The sequence below is a fragment of the Sus scrofa genome, chromosome 2 (assembly GCF_054392235.1).
Source record: "Sus scrofa isolate SSC_HxYL_T2T_F1_AM1 chromosome 2, Sscrofa_HxYL_maternal_Yorkshire_Landrace_v2.0, whole genome shotgun sequence".
Classification (NCBI taxonomy): Eukaryota; Metazoa; Chordata; class Mammalia; order Artiodactyla; family Suidae; genus Sus; species Sus scrofa.
This window is the reverse complement of record NC_139384.1, coordinates 154,860,283-154,880,933: the sequence shown is the minus strand read 5'-3', so window position 1 is coordinate 154,880,933 and position 20,651 is coordinate 154,860,283. Positions and strand designations below refer to the sequence as shown.

Sequence of the window (20,651 nt, the reverse complement as noted above, 5' to 3'; positions counted from 1 at the left end):
CGTGTGTCTTAGGAATGCAGAGACACTGCCGATCCTGTAGAGCCACAGCAGGAACTCCAAGTGTAGTGATTTAATCTTCATTAAATTCCCAACGAGAATTTTTCATGCTTACCTCTAATTTATAGGAAGTGAATAAAATCTGCTAGCACTCAGGCACCTGCCACAGCTGTACATGGCACAACTGGGACTTCTGTCCTGGGTGCACAACTTAAACCACCAGACTTTATTGCCTCCCCAGACCCCGGGGCAGACCTAGCTCGGGTCCAAGGAAGACAGATTTGTAAAGAGAAAAAGAAAAGCATGCAGGGCCGTCCTCATGCCATTCTTCCTAAAGAGCAGAGCCAGCTGGTGGGGCAGGGGCCTCAGAGAAGAACACCTTCATGGGTGCCCAGGACACTCTTGGGACAAAGATGAACCACACGTTTACCCCAAGCAGAGTCATCACATGGTCCTGGGAAGCTCGCTTCCCTCTCGGGGCAGAGGTGTGGCCTGGAGAGGCCCACACCCTGGTTCAGGTAAGCCACTGACCTGGGATCCAGAGCTCGGGGGAGCACAGGAGCCTGTGGGGAGCAGAGAGATGCTCCACTGGGAAGAGGCTCGACCATCAACGTCAAGCTCCTACCCTTTGCACAACGTGGCCAAGTCAACTCACCCTTTCAAAGCAGATCATTACACTGAAGGCACATTTCAATGACAAAAAATAGAAGTGATTTCTTAAAATAAAAATGGTATCCTGCTAGTTGGAAACAAAACACGATTTTTTTTCTTTTTCTTATTTTTTCATTTATAACGATTTTTATTTTTTCCATTATAGCTGGTTTACAGTGTTCTGTCAATTTTCTACTGCACAGCAAGGTCACACATACATGTATACCTTCTTTTTCTCACACCATCCTGCTCCATCACGTGACTGGATATAACTCCCAGTGCTATACAGCAGGATCTCACTGCTCATCCATTCCAAAGGCAATAGTTTGCATCTATTAACCCCAAATTCCCAATCCACCCCACTCCTTCCCCCTCCCTCTCGGCAACCACAAGTCTGTTCTCCAAGTCCGTGAATTTCTTTTCTGTGGAAAGGTTCATTGTGTTGTATATTAGATTCCAGATGTAAGTGATATCATATGGTATTTGTCTTTCTCTTTCTGACTGACTTCACTTAGTATGAGAGTCTCTAGTTCCATCCATGTTGCTGCAAATGACATTATTTTGTTCTTTTTTATGGCTGAGTAGTATTCCATTGTGTATATACGCCACATCTTCTTAATCCAAACATCTGTCAATGGATTTTTAGATTGTTTCCATATCTTGACTATTTTGAATAGTGCTACAATGAACATGTGCATGCATGTGTATTTTTCAAAGAAAGTTTTGTCTGGATATATGCCCAAGAGTGGGATTGCTGGGTCATATGGTAGTTCTGTGTATAGTTTTCTAAGGTACCTCCATACTGTTTTCCATAGTGGTTGTATCAATTTAGATTCCCACCGACAGTGTAGGAGGGCTCCCTTTTCTCCACACCCCCTCCAACACTTGTTATTTGTGGACTTATTAATGATGGCCATTCCGACTGGTGTGAAGTGGTACCTCATGGTAGTTTTGATTCGCATTTCTCTAATAATCAGTGATATTGAGCATTTTTTTCATGTGCTTCTTGGCCACCTGTATATCTTTGGAGAAATGTCTATTCAGGTCTTTTGCCCGTGTTTCAAATGGGTTGTTGGCTTTTTTGCTGTTGAGTTGTATAAGTTGTTTGTATATTGTAGAGATTAAGCCCTGTCAGTAGCAATGTTTGAAACTATTTCCTCCTATTCTGTAAATTGTCTTTTTGTTTCTGTTTTTTTTTTTTTTAATGGTTTTCTTTGCTGTGCAAAAGCTTGTCAGTTTCATTAGGTCCCATTGCTTTATTTTTGCTTTTATTTCTGTTGCTTTGGGAGGCTGACCTGAGAAAACATTTGTAAGGTTAATATTAGAGAATGTTTGTTCTCTTCCAAGAGTTTAAGGGTGTCTTGTTTTACATTTAAGTCTTTAAGCCATTTGAGTTTATTTTTGTGCATGGTGTGAGGGTGTGTTCCAGCTTCATTGATTTATATGCAGCTGTCCAGTTTTCCCAGCAGCAGCTGCTGAAAAGGCTGTCTTTTTCCCATTTTGTATTCCTGCCTCCTTTGTCAAAGATTAATTGACCACAGGTAGGTTTATTTCTGGGCTCTCCATTCTGTTCCTTTGGTCTGTATGTCTGTTTTGGTACCAGTATCACACCGTCTTGATGACTGTGGCTTTGTAATATTGCCTGAAGTCTGGGAGAGTTATGCCTCTGGCTTGGTTTTTGTTCCTCAGAATTGCTTTGGCAATTCTGGGTCTTTTGTGGTTCCACATAAATTTTTGGATTGTTTGTTCTAGTTCTGTGAAAAATGTCATGGTAATATGATAAGGATTGCATTGACTCTGTAGATTACTTTGGGTAGTATGGCCATTTTTACAATATTAATCTTTCTAACCCAGGCGCGTGGAATAGCTTTCCATTTCTTTATGTCTTCTTTAATTTCCTTGATTAATGTTTCACAGTTCTCAGCATATAAGTCCTTTACCTCCTTGGTCCTTTAATTTCCTTGATTAATGTTTCACAGTTCTCAGCATATAAGTCCTTTACCTCCTTGGCATATAAGTATCCCCAGGTACTTGATTTTTTGGGGTGCAATTTTAAAAGGCATTGTATTTCTGTATTCCTTTTCTAATATTTCATTGTTAGTATACAGAAATGTGACTGATTTCTGAATGTTAATCTTATATCCTGCTACTTTGCTGGATTTGTTGATCAGTTCAAGTAGTTTTTGGGTTGAGTCCTTAGGGTTTTCTATATATAGTATCATGTCATCTGCATACAGTGACAGTTTTACCTCTTCTCTTTCTTATTTGGATGACTTTTATTTCTTTTGTTTGCCTGTTTGCTGGGGTAGGACTTCCAGTACTATGTTGAATAACAGTGGTGAGAGTGGGCATCCCTGTCTTGTTCCAGATTTTAGTGGGAAGGCTTTCAGCTTTTCTCTATTGAGTATTATATTTGCTGTGTTTGTCGTAAATGGCTTTGATTATGCTAAGGTATATTCCCTCTATATCCACTTTGGTAAGAGTTTTGATCATGAATGGATGTTGGACTTTGTCAAATGCATCTATTGAGATGGTCATGTGGGTTTTGACTGTTCCTTTGTTAATGTGGTGGATGACATTGATTGATTTGCATATGCTGAACCATCCTTACGAACCTGGGCTGAATCCACTTGGTCACGGCATATGATCTTTTTTACATGTTGTTGGATTCGGTGGGCTAAAATTTTCTTGAGAATTTTTGCATCTATATTCTTCAAAGTTACTGGCCTATAGTTTTCTTTATTGGTGGTATCTTTGGTTTTGGCATTAGGGCGATGGCAGCTTCATAGAATGTCTTTGGGACTGTTCCTTCTTCTTCAACCTTTCGGAAAAGTTTAAGGAAGATGGGTATAAGTTCCTCTTTGTACGTTTGGTAGAATTTGCCTGCGACACCATCTGGTCCTGGCCTTTGATGACATACTCAAAAACACTATTTTCTTCAGAAATGAAGGTGTCAGGTGTCATTCTGTAACACACGGGACGAAGACAAAGCCCCCAAAGGAATACTGCTTGCAGGGTTCCTTTGCCGAGACTCCCGCAGAAGAATCGTGGGAGAGATCTTTACTTCACCCCACGGCTAAGGTGCTGCGAAGCTGACATCTTCAGGACTTGGCAAATTGTTCGTTCATTCCTGGAGTTCACAGCTTAAGGAGGAAAAAAGGTGCTTCCCTGAAAACTAACGGGGAGAGTTCAGGAGGGGCTGAAAAGAGGGAGGAGACATCAGTCCACCCTCTGCCTTGCAAACTACCTGGAGGAAAGTGCGAGGGGCCAACAGAGGGAGGAGGAGAGGACCAGCCCCCAGGATCCCTGGTGCTGGGATCCATCTTGGCCGAGAGCTGCGGGCGCCACCAGGAAGGACCCTGAGTCAGACCAAACATGCACCAAGCAAGACGACCGGCCAGCGACAACAGGGAAGCTAACCCCGTGATGATAAAACCTGCAGCTGCGAGCCACGTGGACAGCAGTTCTTGGGGCTCCCTCAACTGCTGCTCTCCACCCAGACGCCCCTTCCCAAGAAAGTTGTTTGCTTTGTTAGCATGTGTGTCTTCTTGGAAAGTTCATTTCTGGGTGTTAGGCTCTCGGGCCCTAGAAAGGGGGTCCCCCTCGTCCTGCAACAGAATCAGAAGCCAGATTTCAACCCCCTAGGCAGGTCCTTTCCCCTGCTCTGTTGCTTGAGAAGCTGTCAATCTACCAGCTTGTCCAAGACCTGCCAACCATTCTGTGCTTCTGGGAAAAGAGACGTTCTCCCGGACTGCAAGTTCCCCTCACTCATTTCACTCCCCACAGTACAACCAACTCCTGAAGAGACTTTCACAGAAGCGGCCAATAAATAATTTGTCCAAGGAACGGTTATTGTCTCTGGTTTTTTTCCTGCTTTTTGCTTTTTAGGGCTGCACCTGCAGCACATGGAAGTTGCCAGGCTAGGCGTCGAATATGAGCTATAGCTGCCAGCCTACACCACACAGCCACAGCGATGAGGGATCCAAGCTGCATCTTCGACCGACACCACAGCTCCCGGCAATACCAGATCCTTAACCCACTAGCGAGGCCAGGCATCAAACCCACATCCTCATGGATACTAACTAGTCCAGTTCATTGCAGCTGAGCCACGAGCCACTGAGAACGCTGGCTTTTAACAAGTCAACCACTAGATGGCAATGTCACTCCATGTCGCTGCCCTATCATCTCAGCCACCAGAGATTGGGGCGGGGCGGGGCTAGACTAATTTACAAGCATTCAGTTCAGGCCTGCCATCAGGGAACAATTCTGGATTATCAGAGGAAGTAATTTTCACTAAATCTGTAGTGGGTGTTTAATAATATTGTTAAAAGTTGATTTTTACAAATGTGGGGACAATCGTCACTAAGGAGCTGGAAGATCTTGAGCAAACCCCTTGAACTCTGCCAGGAACTCCGCTCCTTCCAAGGTAATTCTGAGAGCTCCAGCCCGATGATGGCCAGGGTCCGTCCCTCTCTCCAGGTCCATCAGCCTGACACTTACCCTGAATAACAACGGCTGGCAGGCCGCCCAGCCACGTCCTCTCCTCCCAGGACAGAGGAGAGCTTACGGGTTAAGGAAAAGGGCTCCCCTTCAGGAGCCAGGGCTCAAATCCCTGCTGACTGGCTGTGGGCAGCCACTGGACATCTCTGAGCTTCAGTCTCCTCACATGGAAAGGAGAGGGTATTGTCTGCACCCACTAGGCCCAGACTCCCAGCCCACCCCATTCCCTGGATGCAAACTAGTACATGTAGAATGGAGAAGCAATGAGGTCCTGCTGTACAGCACAGGGAACTATATCCAGTCTCTTGGGTTAGAACATGATGGAAGGAGTTCCCGCCGTGGCGCTGCGGAAATGAATCTGACTGGGAACCACGAGGTTGCGGGTTCGATCCCTGGACTCGCTCAGTGGGTTAAGGATCCGGCGTTGCCGTGAGCTGTGGTGTAGGTCACAGACGAGGCTCGGATCTGGCATTGCTGTGGCTGTGGTGTAGGCCGGCAGCAACAGCTCCGATTAGACCCCTAGCCTGGGAACCTCCATATGCCACGGCTGTGGCCCTAGAAAAGACAAAAGGCAAAGAGACAAAAAAAAAGATAGACGATAATATAAGAAAGGGAATATATTATATATACAACTGGGTCACTTTGCTGTACAGCAGAAATTAGTACAATATTGTAAATATATATAATACATGTCATATATATTATATATAAAACTGGGTCACTTTGCTGTACAGCAGAAATTAGTACAATATTGTAAATATATATAATACATGTCATATATATTATATATAAAACTGGGTCACTTTGCTGTTCAGCAGAAATAAACATAATATTGTAAATAAACTATAAAAAATTTTTTTTTAATTAAAAATAAAATTACTAAATAGACTTTAGCCTCTATCTGGACTTTCTTTAAAAAAAAAAAAAAGAGGGGAGTTCCTGTCGTTGGCTCAGCGGTTAACAAGTCCGGCTAGGAACCATGAAGTTGTGGGTTCGATCCCTGGCCTTGCTCAGTGGGTTAAGGATCTGGTGTTGCTGTGACCTGTGGTGTAGGTCACAGACATGGCTTGGATCCCATGTTGCTGTGGCTGTGGCGTAGGCCTGTGGCTACAGCTCTGATTAGACTCCTCGCCTGGGAACCTCCATATGCTGTGAGTTCGGCCCTAGAAAAATACAGAAAGACCGAAAAAATAAAAAAAATAAAAAAAAAAAAAAGAGGGATACATCTGTGGATTGTGGTGATGTGGTTTGTGACGGGGTGGTTTGTGATGACTTAAGAAGATTCCACATACAATGCTTACTACACTACCAGGTACATAAATACACAATAAATAAATACCAGCCGAGATTACTACTGTGTTGCTGCTGTTAGTAAAAACATTATCATCATCGGTTGTTTTTATCATGATGTCGTTAATCCAATTTAATTCAGCTCCGGTATGAAAAACAATGCTTGAGGACACACCAGACCTGCAGCCCACTCTCTGTCTTCAAAGTACTTAGAACATGTGAATGGATGGAAGACAAGGACTGTAAAAAGAGCAAGATGAACCAACCATCCACGGAGGGATATAGTGGCACAGTCAGGGCTGCAGAGAGAATGCCCGTCCCCCTCAGCACCACTGCCATACGCTGAAACCTCATCCCCGGTGGGACAGCATCTGCGGTGGGGCCTTTGGGAGGTGACAGGAGGGTCGAGTCCTTATCAAAGAGGCCAAGGTGGTTCCCTCACCCCTTCTGCCAGGTGAGGACACAGCCAGAAGACAGCCATCCAAGAATCGGGACACGGGCCTCATCGGATACCAAATGACCCTGGCCTTCCCAACATCCACGAAAAACAAATTTCCGATGTTGATCAGCTACCCAGGCTCTGGTGGCCTGCTGCAGCAGCCTGAGCAGACCAAGGCAGTCGGCACGATGCCATCCACCCTGGGGAGGGGGAGTGAGGAGCGACAGGCCAGGTGGAGGGATGCAATCCTTTAGATCCCTGTGGCAGCTTAACTGACGTTCTTGCATATGATCAAGTAGACAGGACAGGTAGCTGAGGAGTGTTTTACAAAGAAACTAGAACCCAGAGAAACCAAACACTTGTTCCAGGTCACAGAGTCAACCACATGGCACCGCAAGGCCTTTCTGTGCCAGCCCGGTGTTCTGGTCCCCACAGTGCTGTCCTGGGGGCGATGACACTGGCTCGGCCCGAACGTGGGACGCAGCCCAGGCCAACTCAGCAGTATCCAGACAAGGAGAGCTATGCACGCAGGGTAACTGTACTAAGAGCCTCCCGGGACTGAAGGTGCTAGAACAATCCCATATTTGCTCAGCTGTGAATACCTGCACGAGTGGTGCATGGTCATCTCACTGCTTAGAAACTGCAGAGCTGGAGAGATCTGGTCATTATGAGCTGCAGCCAAAATGACTTTCCCTACAGTTTCCAAACCCTCAATGTCCAATGATGCTTGAAGAATGACAACCAAAAAGTGAAGGCATCAGGAGAAAACCTAAATGGAATTACACAATCACTAGGGACAAGGCACATATCCTTGGGTATCCACATGCCCCACGTAGCACTGGGGATAGCTCTTTACGCATCCTCTAATGAAAACAAGCATCTCCTTAACTTTCTTATTTTTTTCCTTTCTAGGGCCTCACCTGAGGCATATGGAGGTTCCCAGGCTAGGGGTCGAATCGAAGCTGTAGCTGCTGGCCTATGCCACAGCTCACGGCAACGCCGGATCCTCAACCCACTGAGCGAAACCAGGGATCGAACCTGCATCCTCATGGATCCTAGTCAGGTTCATTTCCGCTGAACCACGACGGGAACGCCAACCTTCTCAATCACACCTGACAAGAGCTGCCTGAGCCGCTAGGTCACTTCAAGAACTTCCTGCTCCTGCCTTGGCATCGTTCTCCCTACTCAGGTGCGAGATCTTCAAGGAAAAGTTAGTTGCTTCTGAAAGAACACTGTAGAGCAACTAAAATTTAAAAATTATATTAAAAAAAAAATAAGTTAGCTGCTTCCACTTCCTCTAGCTCAGACCAAATTGCTATTGGTTGGTTGGCCATGAACTGATCTTCAAAGTCAATTATTAACACTTGCTGCTAGGTCAGCATCCATCACTCCCACAACTGGTTCAAACACTCACTTCAAAGCAAAGAGCTCCAAGCCCACCACCTTCCTAACCGGGGGTGTGGAACAAACCCAGCGGGGAGGGGAGTGCACCCCACCAGCTCCGAGGAGCCCTCACCTTTCAACCTCTGGCCCTGCCGCCTTCATATCAACTTTCACCTGGCAGAAGTGCTGGCATAGAAGTTGCTCAAAAAGAAAGGAAACCCAAGAATGAAGGCAGACTTGGGAGGCTTAGCCTCGCCTTAGTGCACACCTGAGACAGTTCAAGCAAATCGTTAGGAGCTAAATTGGATGACAGTTGTGTAGCCAGCTTTGGGGTTCCACTAGCAAACTGCTCTATCTCCCCACAACATACACCCCTCGCCAGGCAAGTCTCCACAAACTAAATAAAAATGGTGGAGTTCCCATCGTGGCTCAGTGGTTAACAAATCCAACTAGGAACCATGAGGTTGTGGGTTCCATCCCTGGCTTTGCTCAGTGGGTTAAGGAGCCAGTGTTGCCTTGACCTGTGGTGTAGGTCAGAGACGCGGCTTTGATCCCACGTTGCTGTGGCTCTGGCACACTCTGCGAGTGTGTCCCTAGAAAATACCAAAAAAAGTTAAAAATAAAAAAATAAAATAAAAATGGTGACAGCTCCATGGCTGCAAAGCTGACTTTTCTTTCCAAGTGAACTATTCTTTTTTTTTCTTTCCTTTTTGTCTCTTTTTAGGGCCACTCCTGCAGCATATAAAGATTCCCAGGCTAGGGGTCTAATCAGAGCTGCAGCTGCTGACCTGCACCACAGCTCACGGCAACACCGGATCCTCAACCCACTGAGTGAGGCCAGGGATCGAACCTGCAAGCTCATTTCCTAGTGGGATTCATTTCCGCTGTGCCACAACGGGAACGCCTCCAAGTGAACTATTCTTAAAAAAGATCCCATGCAAATCCAAAAAGACCAGGGACAGACCAGAGAATTTACTTTTTTGAAACAAGGTTACTGAAGCAGACAATACATGAGTGGCAATAAAAATACTGCTTTAAAAAAAAAAAGACTAAGGTCAATACTGATTGGTATGATTTTTTTTTTCATTTCATATTAAGGAAGGGCAACCCAAGTGTTTTAGATGCCAACATTTCCAACCAGTGACTTAAGAAGGAAGTCACAGGAGTCCCCATCGTGGCGCAGTGGTTAACGAATCCGACTAGGAACCATGAGGTTGCGGGTTCGGTCCCTGGCCTCACTCAGTGGCTTAAGGATCCGGTGTTGCCATGAGCTGTGGTGTAGGTTGCAGATGTGGCTCGGATCCCACACTGCTGTGGCTGTGGCGTAGGCCAGTGGCTATAGCTCTGATTCGACCCCTAGCCTGGGAACGCCCATATGCCACAGGAGCGGCCCTAGAAAAGGCAAAAAGACAAAAAAAAAAAAAGAAAAAGAAGCCACAAAGCAAGGTAAGACAGCAGAAAATCAAGGTCAGGAAAGCCGATCTCCGTTTGAAAGGAAGACGCGCACATCGTGATGAGGGCCGCCGGACAGGGAGGTGGGTGACCTTGACCGGCTGCATGTTCCTCGTGGTGGGCGGGCTGGACGGCCCCTCGGTGAGAGCTGCAGCGGCAAGGTACGAGGGCGACGCGGGCAGTGAGCAGCCAGCGAGGAATCAGAATGAGGCTCCTGGGTTCCGAGGTCTCGTCCAACCTGAGGACGCTCTGACCAAGTCACCAGCACCAAGGAATCAGTGAACCCAGGACTCAGGACACCAGTAAACTTTCTTACCTCCTGAAGCTGAGATTCTTTCTTTTTGGAAGACAAATTCAAGTGTTTTTCTAGGATGCCACAATACTTCTCTGTCTCCTTGTCATACTTCTTTTTGGCTTCCTGGCAAAAAAAAAAAAGAGAGAGAGAGAGAGAGAGGAAAGGAGAAAAAGAATAAAATGTTTCAGGACCAAAAGCAACCTGGGTCACGCTCTTCCTGCTCCTCTTCTCAGCAACATCATGCCCTCAGGTCACAAGAGCGGATCACCCCCTCCCACTGCTCCAACAATGCCCATGAGACCAGGCAGCCAGCCACCCAGCCACAGCCTGGTCCACCCGAGCGTCAACCGCAGAGGCGCCACCCTGAAGCCTGAAACAAGGAAAATCCCAGTATCACCGAGGAGCCCAGCCAGGACTCCCTCCACCTTCTAAAAGCTTCCACTGTAAAACCGCAATTTCTCCTCTCGAACTCACAAGGTTGTTCAAAGCCAGAGGAAGACGGGAAGTGACCTGTGAGGCGAATCCCCAAACAGGAAGACCTGCTTACAGCTTCCATGGGAAAAGTCTACACTACGACTAGATCCCGCTTTAATCAGATTCAAAAAGTAGTTCTGAGTCTACAGACCTAAATATCCTGTGATGCAATCATATCACATATGGGTCCTGAAGCTAAGGAATAATTCAAAACAAAGGAGACATTTTCTTCCCAAACATGTTCACTGCAGCATCATTCATAATTAAAAAAAAAAAAGAAAAGGAAGCAGGAGCAACCCAAGAATAGAATTTAGGATAATTAAATCACAGGGCATCCAATAAATATAACTAGGAAGGCTAGGCAGAGAGATGCAAAGATGCCCACAATGAAAAATAATAATAGCACAACACAAACTTGGTGCACCCTTCAAAGAAGGTATTTAGGAACAAAGATTAGATAGGAAGATACCTCAATGAAAATACCCAAGTTAAGGAAATGAGAAAATAAGTGGTGTTTTCTCTCTATTCGGGAAATGTGTTTTATCCTACATTATTGCGTTCAAAATAAAAAATAAAATAAATATCATGCTACGCATAATAATCCCTGCTCCCCCACCAAGTCACTGAGGAACTATTTCTATTCCCTATTTCACAGATAAGAAACCTGAGTCACAGGAGGCAACTTCTGTAAAAAGTCACGGAGAGTGACAGCTGGAGTCGGAGCCCAGGTCGGGCTGCCTCCAAGCTCACATTCTCAACCGCACTTGGACCCCCGTCTTCCCTCCAGTTCCAGTGGGTGGCGGTCTGGGGGCCAGGGAGGGTCCACACTGGCCTGATAACCAGGATCCAGGGTCTAAGTGGGTGTCTCATTCCTGCTTTTACTCATGGGGAGCCTCCAGGAGGTATTTTTCTGCATATCCTACAAGAGGAGAAGAAAGGGTGCAGCCAGGCAAGGAAGCTCAGACGCCTCTTCGTTCGCCGAAGCTCTAACAAGCAAGCTCCGTGTCGGGATCCCTTCGGCCCTGGAAATACGAGGCACAATTAACCAGTCAACAACTGGCATGATTCCTGGTGCCTGCAGGTGCCATGAAAGAAACAAACAGGGTGCAGTCACAGAGATGACACAGGTAGTGCCTGAGCAGCCTCACTGGGAAGGGGGTGGGGAAGGGCAGAGTGAAGCCTTCCAGAGCAGGAGGCAGCATGCACAGATGCTCTGCGCCTGCGCGGGGAGAGGTCACCAAGGCTCTGCCACCTAAGGCTCTGCCAAGCTCTCGTGCTGTCAGGACACCATTTGTCTGGCCAACAGCAACATTCAAAGCCTCAGAGTTCCCACTGTGGCTCAGTGAGTTAGGAACACGACATGACATAGTATCTATGAGGACAAGGGTTCCATCCCTGGCCTCGCTCAGTGGGTTAAGAATCTGGCGTTGCCTCAAGCTGCGGTGTAAGCTGAAGACGCAGCTCAGATCTGGCTCTTCTGTGGCTGTGGCATAGGCTGGCAGCTGCAGCTCCAACTCGACCCCTAGCCTGGGAACGTCCACATGCCACAGGTGCCGCCTGAAAAAAACAAAACAAAATCTAAGCTTCACTGAGTGGGCAGAAGCATCATATACCCATCCGAGCTGGCATGGACCCATCTCTACAAACCTGAATTTTGCTTGAAAGCCTTACATTCACAAACAATTAAACATAAAGAAGCCAAGTGAAAACAAAGCCGAAGGAGCCTCCTTCTAAGGAGAGGAGGCAGAGAGGCAAGACCCTTGACTCAAACAGCTCTTTTCCTTCCCAGAAAGCGGTGACTTTGAGCCGGGGTTCCAACCTGAGCAAGTGCTCGCATGGCCCCGCCACCAGCCTCGTCAGCAATGCCAAAGAGAGAACCCATGCTGGCAGAGTCCAGCTGGCCAGACAGGGGAGAAGAGGCCGGGGAACCTGAGCCCAACAGCTTTCGGTGACTTTTGGACAAGCCGAACATCCACGTTCCGTGTTCAAGGGGACAGACAGAGCTCAGGGGAGCGGAAGGCAGCCTCTGTCCTGGGCAAAGAGCAACCAGAATTCTGGGGGGAAGAGCTCCACCAGGACGGAGAGCACGTGCTGTGAGACGGGAGGGTGACAGGACTCCGTCACCCAGGTGCCAACCGAGAGAGATGCTGTTCACCTTCCAGGGAGTCCACTGTGGGTGGCAAAATGGATCAAGGACAGAATTAGGATCCTGGAAACTATGCCCAGCTCTGCCCAGAGCACGGCCTCTCCAGGACTCAATTCCCTCCTCCATAAACTAAGCATGACCAGTTTCCCCTTTCAGCTCAGAGACTAACCATGACGTCAACGAAAAAGCTAATAAATAAGCACACCCACCCCGTCGGAGGATTGATGAGATTAAACCGCATCCGGTGCTTGGCAGGACGCCTGGCCCATGAAAAGCGCTGGATAAAATCCAGTGAGGAGGATGGTGGGGGCAGCCCCGGTGGGGGCGGGGGCGATGAGGACGCCCACCACTCGCTTTTCATGTCCCGGCACCCGGCACAAATTGCCATCACATGCCTACTTGCATCAGTCTGTCCAGCGCCTTTCTCCCTGCACGCGAGCTCCGCCACCACATGTGCACTGCCCGCAGCAGGCTGTCGCCTGTTTTCTCATGAATGAACTGTGTGTATGGCCTAGAGTAGCTCCCACAACAAACGCTTTCATGACAGGTGTTCTGAGCACTCGTAGGAATTCACTCCTCCCTTCCTCGGGCTAACTCTGCAAGGTCAGGTCCATCGCTACGGCCGTAGCTTAGCCTGGGGACTGGCCTCCCCGCGTGCACATGCCAGCGGCACGAGGGGGATGTGAACTCACGCAGCCCAGCTCCACCGCCCACTCTTCACCACTCCCCCCAATTCTGATACAGCCCAGCTTCAGGGGCAGGAAAAGGACACTCGGAAACCTAACCCTAGGGCCGATACTGTGTCCTAGCCCAAGACCAGTCCTTCCCCCCAAGGACTCCAACTTCTGCTTCCTTCAAGGAGCAACAGGTTGTTATAGCAACCGAAGCAGCAGCCCAGCAGGGAAGAGAAGCAGGAAGGGTAATTTTAGCATCATTCAGGCAGAGTTCAGAACCTGCCACTTGACCGCTGCAGAGCCCTGGCTGCCTCGGAGGCAAACACGAGCCTGCTCCCTAGACAGCCTTCCGAAGAGGCTGCTGTTTCTCAGTGTTCTCTTAAATGTACCCAGGCCTGTGGTATGAATGTGTGGGTGTGGCGGTGCTGCAGAGGGACAGGGAGACTGAAAAGAGATAAAACAAAGGGGGCGGGGCCAGCCATCACCCCCAATGTCCTCAGGGGACAGGAAGGTGAACATGCTTTGGTGAGCGACTCTAATTTTTTTTATTTACTTTTTGTCTTTTTGTCTTTCCTAGGGCTGCACCTGCACCACATGGAGGTTCCCAGGCTGGGGGTCGAATGGGAGCTGGAGCCGCTGGCCTACGCCACAGCCACAGCCACGCCAGATCCAATCCACATCTGCAACCTACACCACAGCTCAGGGCAAAGCTGGATCCTTAACCCACTGAGCGAGGCCAGGGATCGAATCCACAACCTCATGGTTCCTAGTCAGAATCGTTAACCACTGAGCCATGATGGGAACTCTGGTGAGCGACTCTTCCATTGGTTTTCATTCTTGTAGGTCTCACCATCGATGGCCCCCAGAAAAGTACCTGTTCCTGTCATTGCGATCCCTGGTATTAACCCCAAAAGAAGCCCACTCAGACCGCCACCACTCCCCCGAGATAGCTGGGATAATCCCCCGCCAGAGCCGAGGGAAGAGGCCAGAGTGAGAGGCGTCTGCACGCCGAGGGAGAAGGGCCTCCTGCAGGGATGACTCAGTGCACGGGTCTGCTCTGCTGCTGCCCACAGCCCTTCAGCACCTCCAGAACCAGTGGTGTGTGCCGGCAGGAGTGGGAGGCACAGGCCCCAAGGCCACTAAGGAGCAGCTGCTCACTGGGTCTGCGATGGCGACAACTCTGGGAGGGGCCCTCGGCATTTTCTCGTCTGTTCCTGGGTTTGTTCAAGGTCTTGAACAAAATCTTAGCAGAGTAAGACTTCCTTTAAATTGCACGTTCCTTAACAAAACCTGATAAAGCCAATGAGCTCTAATGTCTGCGTAAGTGGTAACTGTAAAACTGCTCAGAAAGTGCGACCAATTGCAAGGGAAATCTTTGCCATGGTCCCTCCTCCCAGCAATGACCATCCGTCCTTCTAAATAACCCTGACCGAACATCTCTTTCATGCTCTAATCATATGCATATAAATTGTTACAGCCGCACCTGCAGCACAAGGAAGTTCCCGGGCCAGGGGCCCATATCGGAGCTGCAGCTGAGATCTGTGCCACAGCCACGGCAACACCAGATACGGGCTGTATCTGTGACCTGTGCTGCAGCTTGTGGCAACCCCAGATCCTTAACCCAGTGGGCCAAGCCAGGGACGGGACCGTATCCTCACAGAGACAATGTCAGGTCCTTAACCTGCTGAGCCACAATGAAAATGAACTCCCATTTTCATTTCTAGAAAGCAGGTGCGCTTAGTTGCGGGGTGGGGGAGACCCCACTTCGTTATATTCTGACTGTATTTTTCCCACTACCAGCAGGCACTGTGAGTAAAATCCGCATCTTCTCAACAGGCAAGAGGGTGACATTGCCCAAAACACCCTGCAGGTGGCGCACGGGACTGCAGCCAAATGACTCTCAGTTCCCCAAAAAACAAACAAACAAAAAAATAGGAAGAAAACCTTGAAAATCCTTTTGCTTTTATTGATGCCAATGAAAACACATTCGCTGCAGGTGACCTTAACACTCTCCTGAAGGTCAGCCTGGCTGGGGTTTCGTAGGGATTCATCACAGGGCAGGGGACCCTGGAGAACCCACCTTTTAAAAAATGAGTAAAGTTCCCTTCTAAGGTCTTTCAGTAACAGGTTAGAATCAGCCAAGTGTCAGCTACTGTCCCTCCAGGGCAGTGATAACAAAGAGTGACCTCTGGGTGAAAGCAGCACCACTTTTTGACCCGTACAATGTGTAATACATATTTTTAAAGTATTTGCCAGGATTTAAAAAAAAAAAAAATAGAAAGTTTCATATAAAACTCTGACTTTTTGGTTTCTCTTTAAAAAAATCGAAAGATCTAATAGCAGAGGGCTCCTTTTCACACAGAACAAAAGTGGGCTAAGAAGAGGATCCCCTCGCCCCCAAGGTCCAGGGGCAACCCCTTTCCTAGGCTCCGGTCCTGGACCCCCGCCATCAGGACACGTCGTCCAAACCCACGGGTATCTACTCGCTCAGAGAAGACGTGGCATCCACCTTGCGCTGACTGCTGAACCAGCTCCGCACAATCAGATGTGGAAACACAAAGAGACTGCACTGGAGGTGACCCCTCAGCCTCACTTCTGCCTTCGTGAAGAAGAGATGAGCTGGGCTATACGATTCTTCGTTGGCCCAGGAGACCCTTGAGCAGGTGGCTTAGATTCTCTGAAGAGTTTCTGAAGGCAGTGTGTTTTCCAGACCTCTTGCCCTAAAATCCCAGAACAAGGCTGGCGCAGTTCTTACCTTAGCAGCCCCAATCTGCTCCTTCCGAAACTTCTCCAAGGGGGTGAGGAGCACCTCGCTGGCATTCTCGATCTGGGGGGGACAAGCAGGGGTGGGGGAGGGGACACAGGCGCAGGATCAGTAAAGGATCAGAGCAGCCCCTGCGCAAAGTCTCCCCAGGTCTCAGCGTGATATCCGAGCAAGCAACACGGGATAGGCGTCGGCAGGTCACAACTCCTACACCAACAGCACGCAAATCAAAGTCCAATCATCGGTGCAAAACACAACATTCTTGGAGTTCCCGTCATGGCTCAGTGGTTAGCGAATCTGAGTAGGAACCATGAGGTTGCGGGTTCGATCCCTGGCCTTGCTCAGTGGGTTAAGGATCCGGCGTTGCCGTGAGCTGTGGTGCGGGTCGCAGATGCGGCTCAGATCCTGCGTGGCTGTGGCTCTGGTGTAGGCTGGCGGCTACAGCTCTGATTAGACCCCTAACCTGGGAACCTCCACATGCCACGGGAGTGGCCCAAGAAATGGCAAAAAGACCCAAAAAAAAAAAAAATGATATTCTTCCTGTGCGTGATGAAGATAGATATTGACAAATAAAAATGAGGCCCTCTAAAACCTAAGTAACCACACCGTAGGCAGAGAGGAACTGGGGACACAGAAGGGTCGAAATTTCAAGCTGCAGGTCACCTCTTCTCGGAAATGCTCGTGCACCCAGGTTGTATTTAAGTAGACAGAGTTCAAGGAGATCCACACGGCGTCTAGGTTAACCCAGCCCCGCAAAACCCTCCCCTTCGGTGGCATGGAACCCATCCAAGCCTGACAGTGCGGCCCCGCCAGTTCTGGGCTGGGGTCGGGATCTTTGGGACTCCTGGCCACGAGCTGCCTCTCAACTTCATCTCACAGGGCTCGCCCCTCTCGGGTCCTGCCCGCCGGCTGCACCGTCACCCTGCAGGCACCTCAAAGGGGCCCAACCTGCCCCACCTCTGAGCCTGTGCATTTGGCTGTCCCCTCAGAGGCTCTGTCCCCACAGCCTTGGCTGGGCAACTCATCACTTAATTCAGGTCTCAGCTGAAAGGTCCCCTCCTTCGGGAGGGCTGCCCTGACCACCAAGGTTAATCCAAAGAAACATCCCACCACCCTCACAGCCTGAGTTTTCTTCCGAAAGTGTAAGCCAGCTAAAGTTTTCTTTTTCTTTTCTTTTTGGCTGCACCCGGGTCAGGGGCTCAATCTGAGCTACAACTGCAGCAATGCCGGATCCTTTAACCCACTGTGCCGGGCTGGGGACCAAAGGCCTCTACAGCAACCCAACCCCCAGCAGCCGGATGCTTAACCCCCTGTGCCACGGCGGGAGCTCCCAGGGGACGTGTTCTGGTTCACCATTACAACATCTGCGCGTGTGCACACACACAGCACTCTCTCATCAATGCTCACTTGTCTATCACTACCCCCAAACACACTAGAGTGATAAAACAAAGGAGCACTCAAGCATTTTTACAACAGCTACATGAATGCAGGAAGTATTTCTGGCTTGGCTGCCAACTGTGTGACCACGGGCAAAACATTTAACCTCTCTGGGTTCTAATTTCCTCATCTGCCAAATGAGTGGGTGGATTGTTCCAGCTCTAAGAGTCTATGGTCTTTTCTAAGGCCACACAATACTTCACAGTCTTTCCTTTTAAGTCATTCATTGCTCACGCGTCGCTCGACTAATTATTTCAGGAATCTCGCCACAACAAAGCATTATTTTTCTAAATCGCATGCCTATCCGTCGCAATGAACCCAACAGAGTAAATGCCAGAAGCCAGAGACGGGCACAGCAAAGAATGAACTGGACATGTCGGAGGAGAAAGCGGCAGGTCTCCAAATTTATTGCCATTTGCCTTTTTCTCAATTTTCAGAGCCCTTATTTTACTTTGTTTTAATTTTTTATTTTTTTAGGGCCGCAGGTGCGACACATATAAGCTCCCAGGCGAGGGGTCGAACCGGAGCTGCAGCTTCTGGCCTACACCACAGCCACAGCCACGCCAGATCCAAGCTGCATCTGCGACCTACACCACAGCTTGTGGCAACACAGGAACCTTAACTCACTGAGGGGGGCCAGATATCGAACCTGCATCCTCATGGTTACTACCTTGGGTTCGTTTGTGCTGAGCCACAGTGGGAACTCCAAGAGCACTTATTTAGAAGAGAGCATTTTAACACTAGCGTGGGGCAATGTTGTTTAACTGTTTTGATTTTTATTGTTATCTGATGTTGCTTTACTATTTCACTTCCGTCTTATCCACAAATCAAGTTTAAGTCTCTGAAACTCACAACGGTGCGCGGAGCCCCTAAGCCAGTGGTTGCCGGTTCTCAACTTTGGCCAAAGGTGAGGCTCACCTGGGAGCTTTTCAAATTCCCAATGTCCAGGCTGAAGCCCAGCCCGCTGCATCAGAATCTCTCTACTCTGTCCCAAGCATCAGTACTTTGTAAACTCCCCAGACTGATACGATGGGCATCCATGGGTAAGAAGCAGCCCCAACCAGATGCTAAAATACCAAAGCCTCCCAGCTAGAAATCACGACATCCAAATCCTCCTCCCAATCTCGTTACCGCAGCCTATCAGCCCTCGCGAGACCTCACTTTTCCTATCTGTTGAGTGAGGGCTGTAGACGGTGAGGAATAAAGCCCGTCCGAGTCTAAGAGTCTAGGACTGTAATTTCCACTCAATTCCAAGCACTGTGCTGATATTGGGGGGCTCCGTGGCCCACTCCCTGCCCTTCAAGGTCTGCTGCTTCCTATGGGGGCACAGACACTTGCAGTGACCATCAGGACATGGTGTGGTATGTACAGAATCAGAGGCATGAGCCAGACGTGGAGGAATGACGAAGGATGGCCAAATATCTCAGGAGTCAGGGAGGGCTTCCCAAAGAGGTACCGCTTTGCTAGGCTGAGCTGAACTGACGATGAAGCCGTCACAGGGTGAGGAGGCAGGAAAGGGGCCTGCGATGGCCAGATACTCAGACACAGACAGCAGGGACTCGACTCACTGACGTTGACAATAAAACTGCAGAGGTCAGCTGAAAAGTACAATCCAGTCATTGTTCCCTGACCCTGGACCACGGCAATCTGCAGGGTATTCGTCATGATTTGCTCACCACACCCCCCACCCCCAAATAATAACGCCGCCAAGAATCAGACTCCAAAGAATCACTTCCCTCTCTGAGGCCCCAGCACGTGCACAAACACACAAGCTCCCCTCCGCAGCCACCCACCACCAACCCAGCTGCTGCTGCTACCACCCTCCTGAGTCTGGTTCAAGAGCCCAGCCGTGAGCCACCAAGGCCAACGGTGTCTCTCTCTGCAGGGCAGAAAGTGAGGGGCTTCTGCTCTGGGTGGAGTTTTAAAGAAATGCCCACTGCTCTGGTACCACCTGGGCTTGAATCCAGACTGTGCCCCTTATTAACTGTGTGGTCTTGGACATGGTACCCAACAGCTGCAAACCTCTGACTCTTCATCTGGATGAGAGGACGATAAAGGTCCCACTTGGCAGAATCACCATGCGGGTGAAAAGAGAAAATGCGTGGCTCCACGATGTCTTGGTAGAGGCTATGGACCAAACCTCATCCCCTCCAAAATTCAGATATTGATACCCTAAGCCCTGTGAGGCAAGGAGGTCATTGTATCGGGGTGGTTCTGATGCCTAAGCAGCCTGCATACGCAAACGCACACCAAAGGCTGTAAATCCCTCAAGGTTAAGAAATCGAAAGCTAAGGACAACCCATCACAAACCAGTAGGCGTTCCCAAATAAGGCCACAGCTTAAGCCAGAGTCAATCAAATCATTTCCTTGCTTTGCTGGGCACAAGTCTTTGCCCTAGCTCCTGGCGGTAGAGTGCTGCTCACCACTTCCAGGCTAATGTTGCCCAATTTCAATCGATTTTTGTTCCAATAAACTGTTAAAAACTTAATATGCCTCTGTTTACCCCTCGCCATCTCCACTGTGATAGAATTTGGAGATGGAGGCTTTCGAAGATACTTAGGTCGTGAGGACAGAATGCTCGTTATGGGACTAGTGACCTTATGACAAGAGAGAAGAGCTTCCCTCCAGCCCTTCTCTTCCCTGTGCAGAAGGAAGCAAGGAGGTGGCCGTCTGCAAGCCGGGAACAGAGCCCTCACCAGGAGCCATATCAGCCAGCATCCCATCTGCACAACCGTGAAAAATAAATGTTTGTTGGCTAAGCCACCGGGTCTACGGGATTTCATTACGGCAGCCCAAGCAGACCAAGACAAGAAACTTAGTCCTAAAACCATGGGCTGTTAGCACGAGAAGAGAAGGAAAATGCTCATGGATGGACTCTCCCCAGGCGCTGGAGCACTGCTGCCTCGCGACAAGCCCACCTGGAGTCAGGTCAGCGTGCAACTTCATTCGGGCTGTCTTAGGGAGAAGAGGGGGCTGCAAAAGAACTTCTTGTGGATGCGAAATCCCTCATCTGTGAATGCTGAATTTATTCGGAATAAATCCTAGTACAAACGCTATGTAAGAACCTGGAGATCAGCATTTGGTTCTTTTTTTTTTTTTCTTTTTTCCTTTTTCTTTTTAGGGTTACACATGTGGCACATGGAGGTTCC

General features: G+C 48.9%; 1 protein-coding gene and 1 long non-coding RNA gene across 28 annotated transcripts in view; both read right to left on the bottom strand.

Annotated features, from left to right (window-relative positions):
* Positions 1-20,651, bottom strand: part of ARHGAP26 (Rho GTPase activating protein 26) — a 457,576-nt gene that overhangs the window by 312,874 nt on the left and 124,051 nt on the right. For all 26 annotated transcript variants that reach the window (XR_014838940.1, XR_014838941.1, XM_021085446.2 and 23 more), the window contains 2 exons: positions 16,057-16,128; positions 10,029-10,130 (listed from right to left, as the gene is read on the bottom strand). Coding sequence is in view for 24 of the 26 variants with exons in the window: in XM_021085446.2 (XP_020941105.2) it covers positions 10,029-10,130; positions 16,057-16,128 (174 nt within the window). In the remaining 2 variants the exon portion in view is untranslated. The remainder of the gene's footprint in view (positions 1-10,028; positions 10,131-16,056; positions 16,129-20,651) is intronic.
* Positions 1,610-8,023, bottom strand: LOC146405803 (uncharacterized). Of its 2 annotated transcripts, XR_014838956.1 has the most exons (4): positions 5,952-8,023; positions 5,599-5,874; positions 2,651-4,659; positions 1,610-2,588 (listed from the first exon to the last, which is right to left on the bottom strand). It is a non-coding gene; the product is annotated as an uncharacterized LOC146405803 (long non-coding RNA). The 2 variants fall into 2 exon arrangements; XR_014838955.1 differs by lacking the exons at positions 5,599-5,874; positions 5,952-8,023 and having other exon boundaries at positions 2,651-5,571.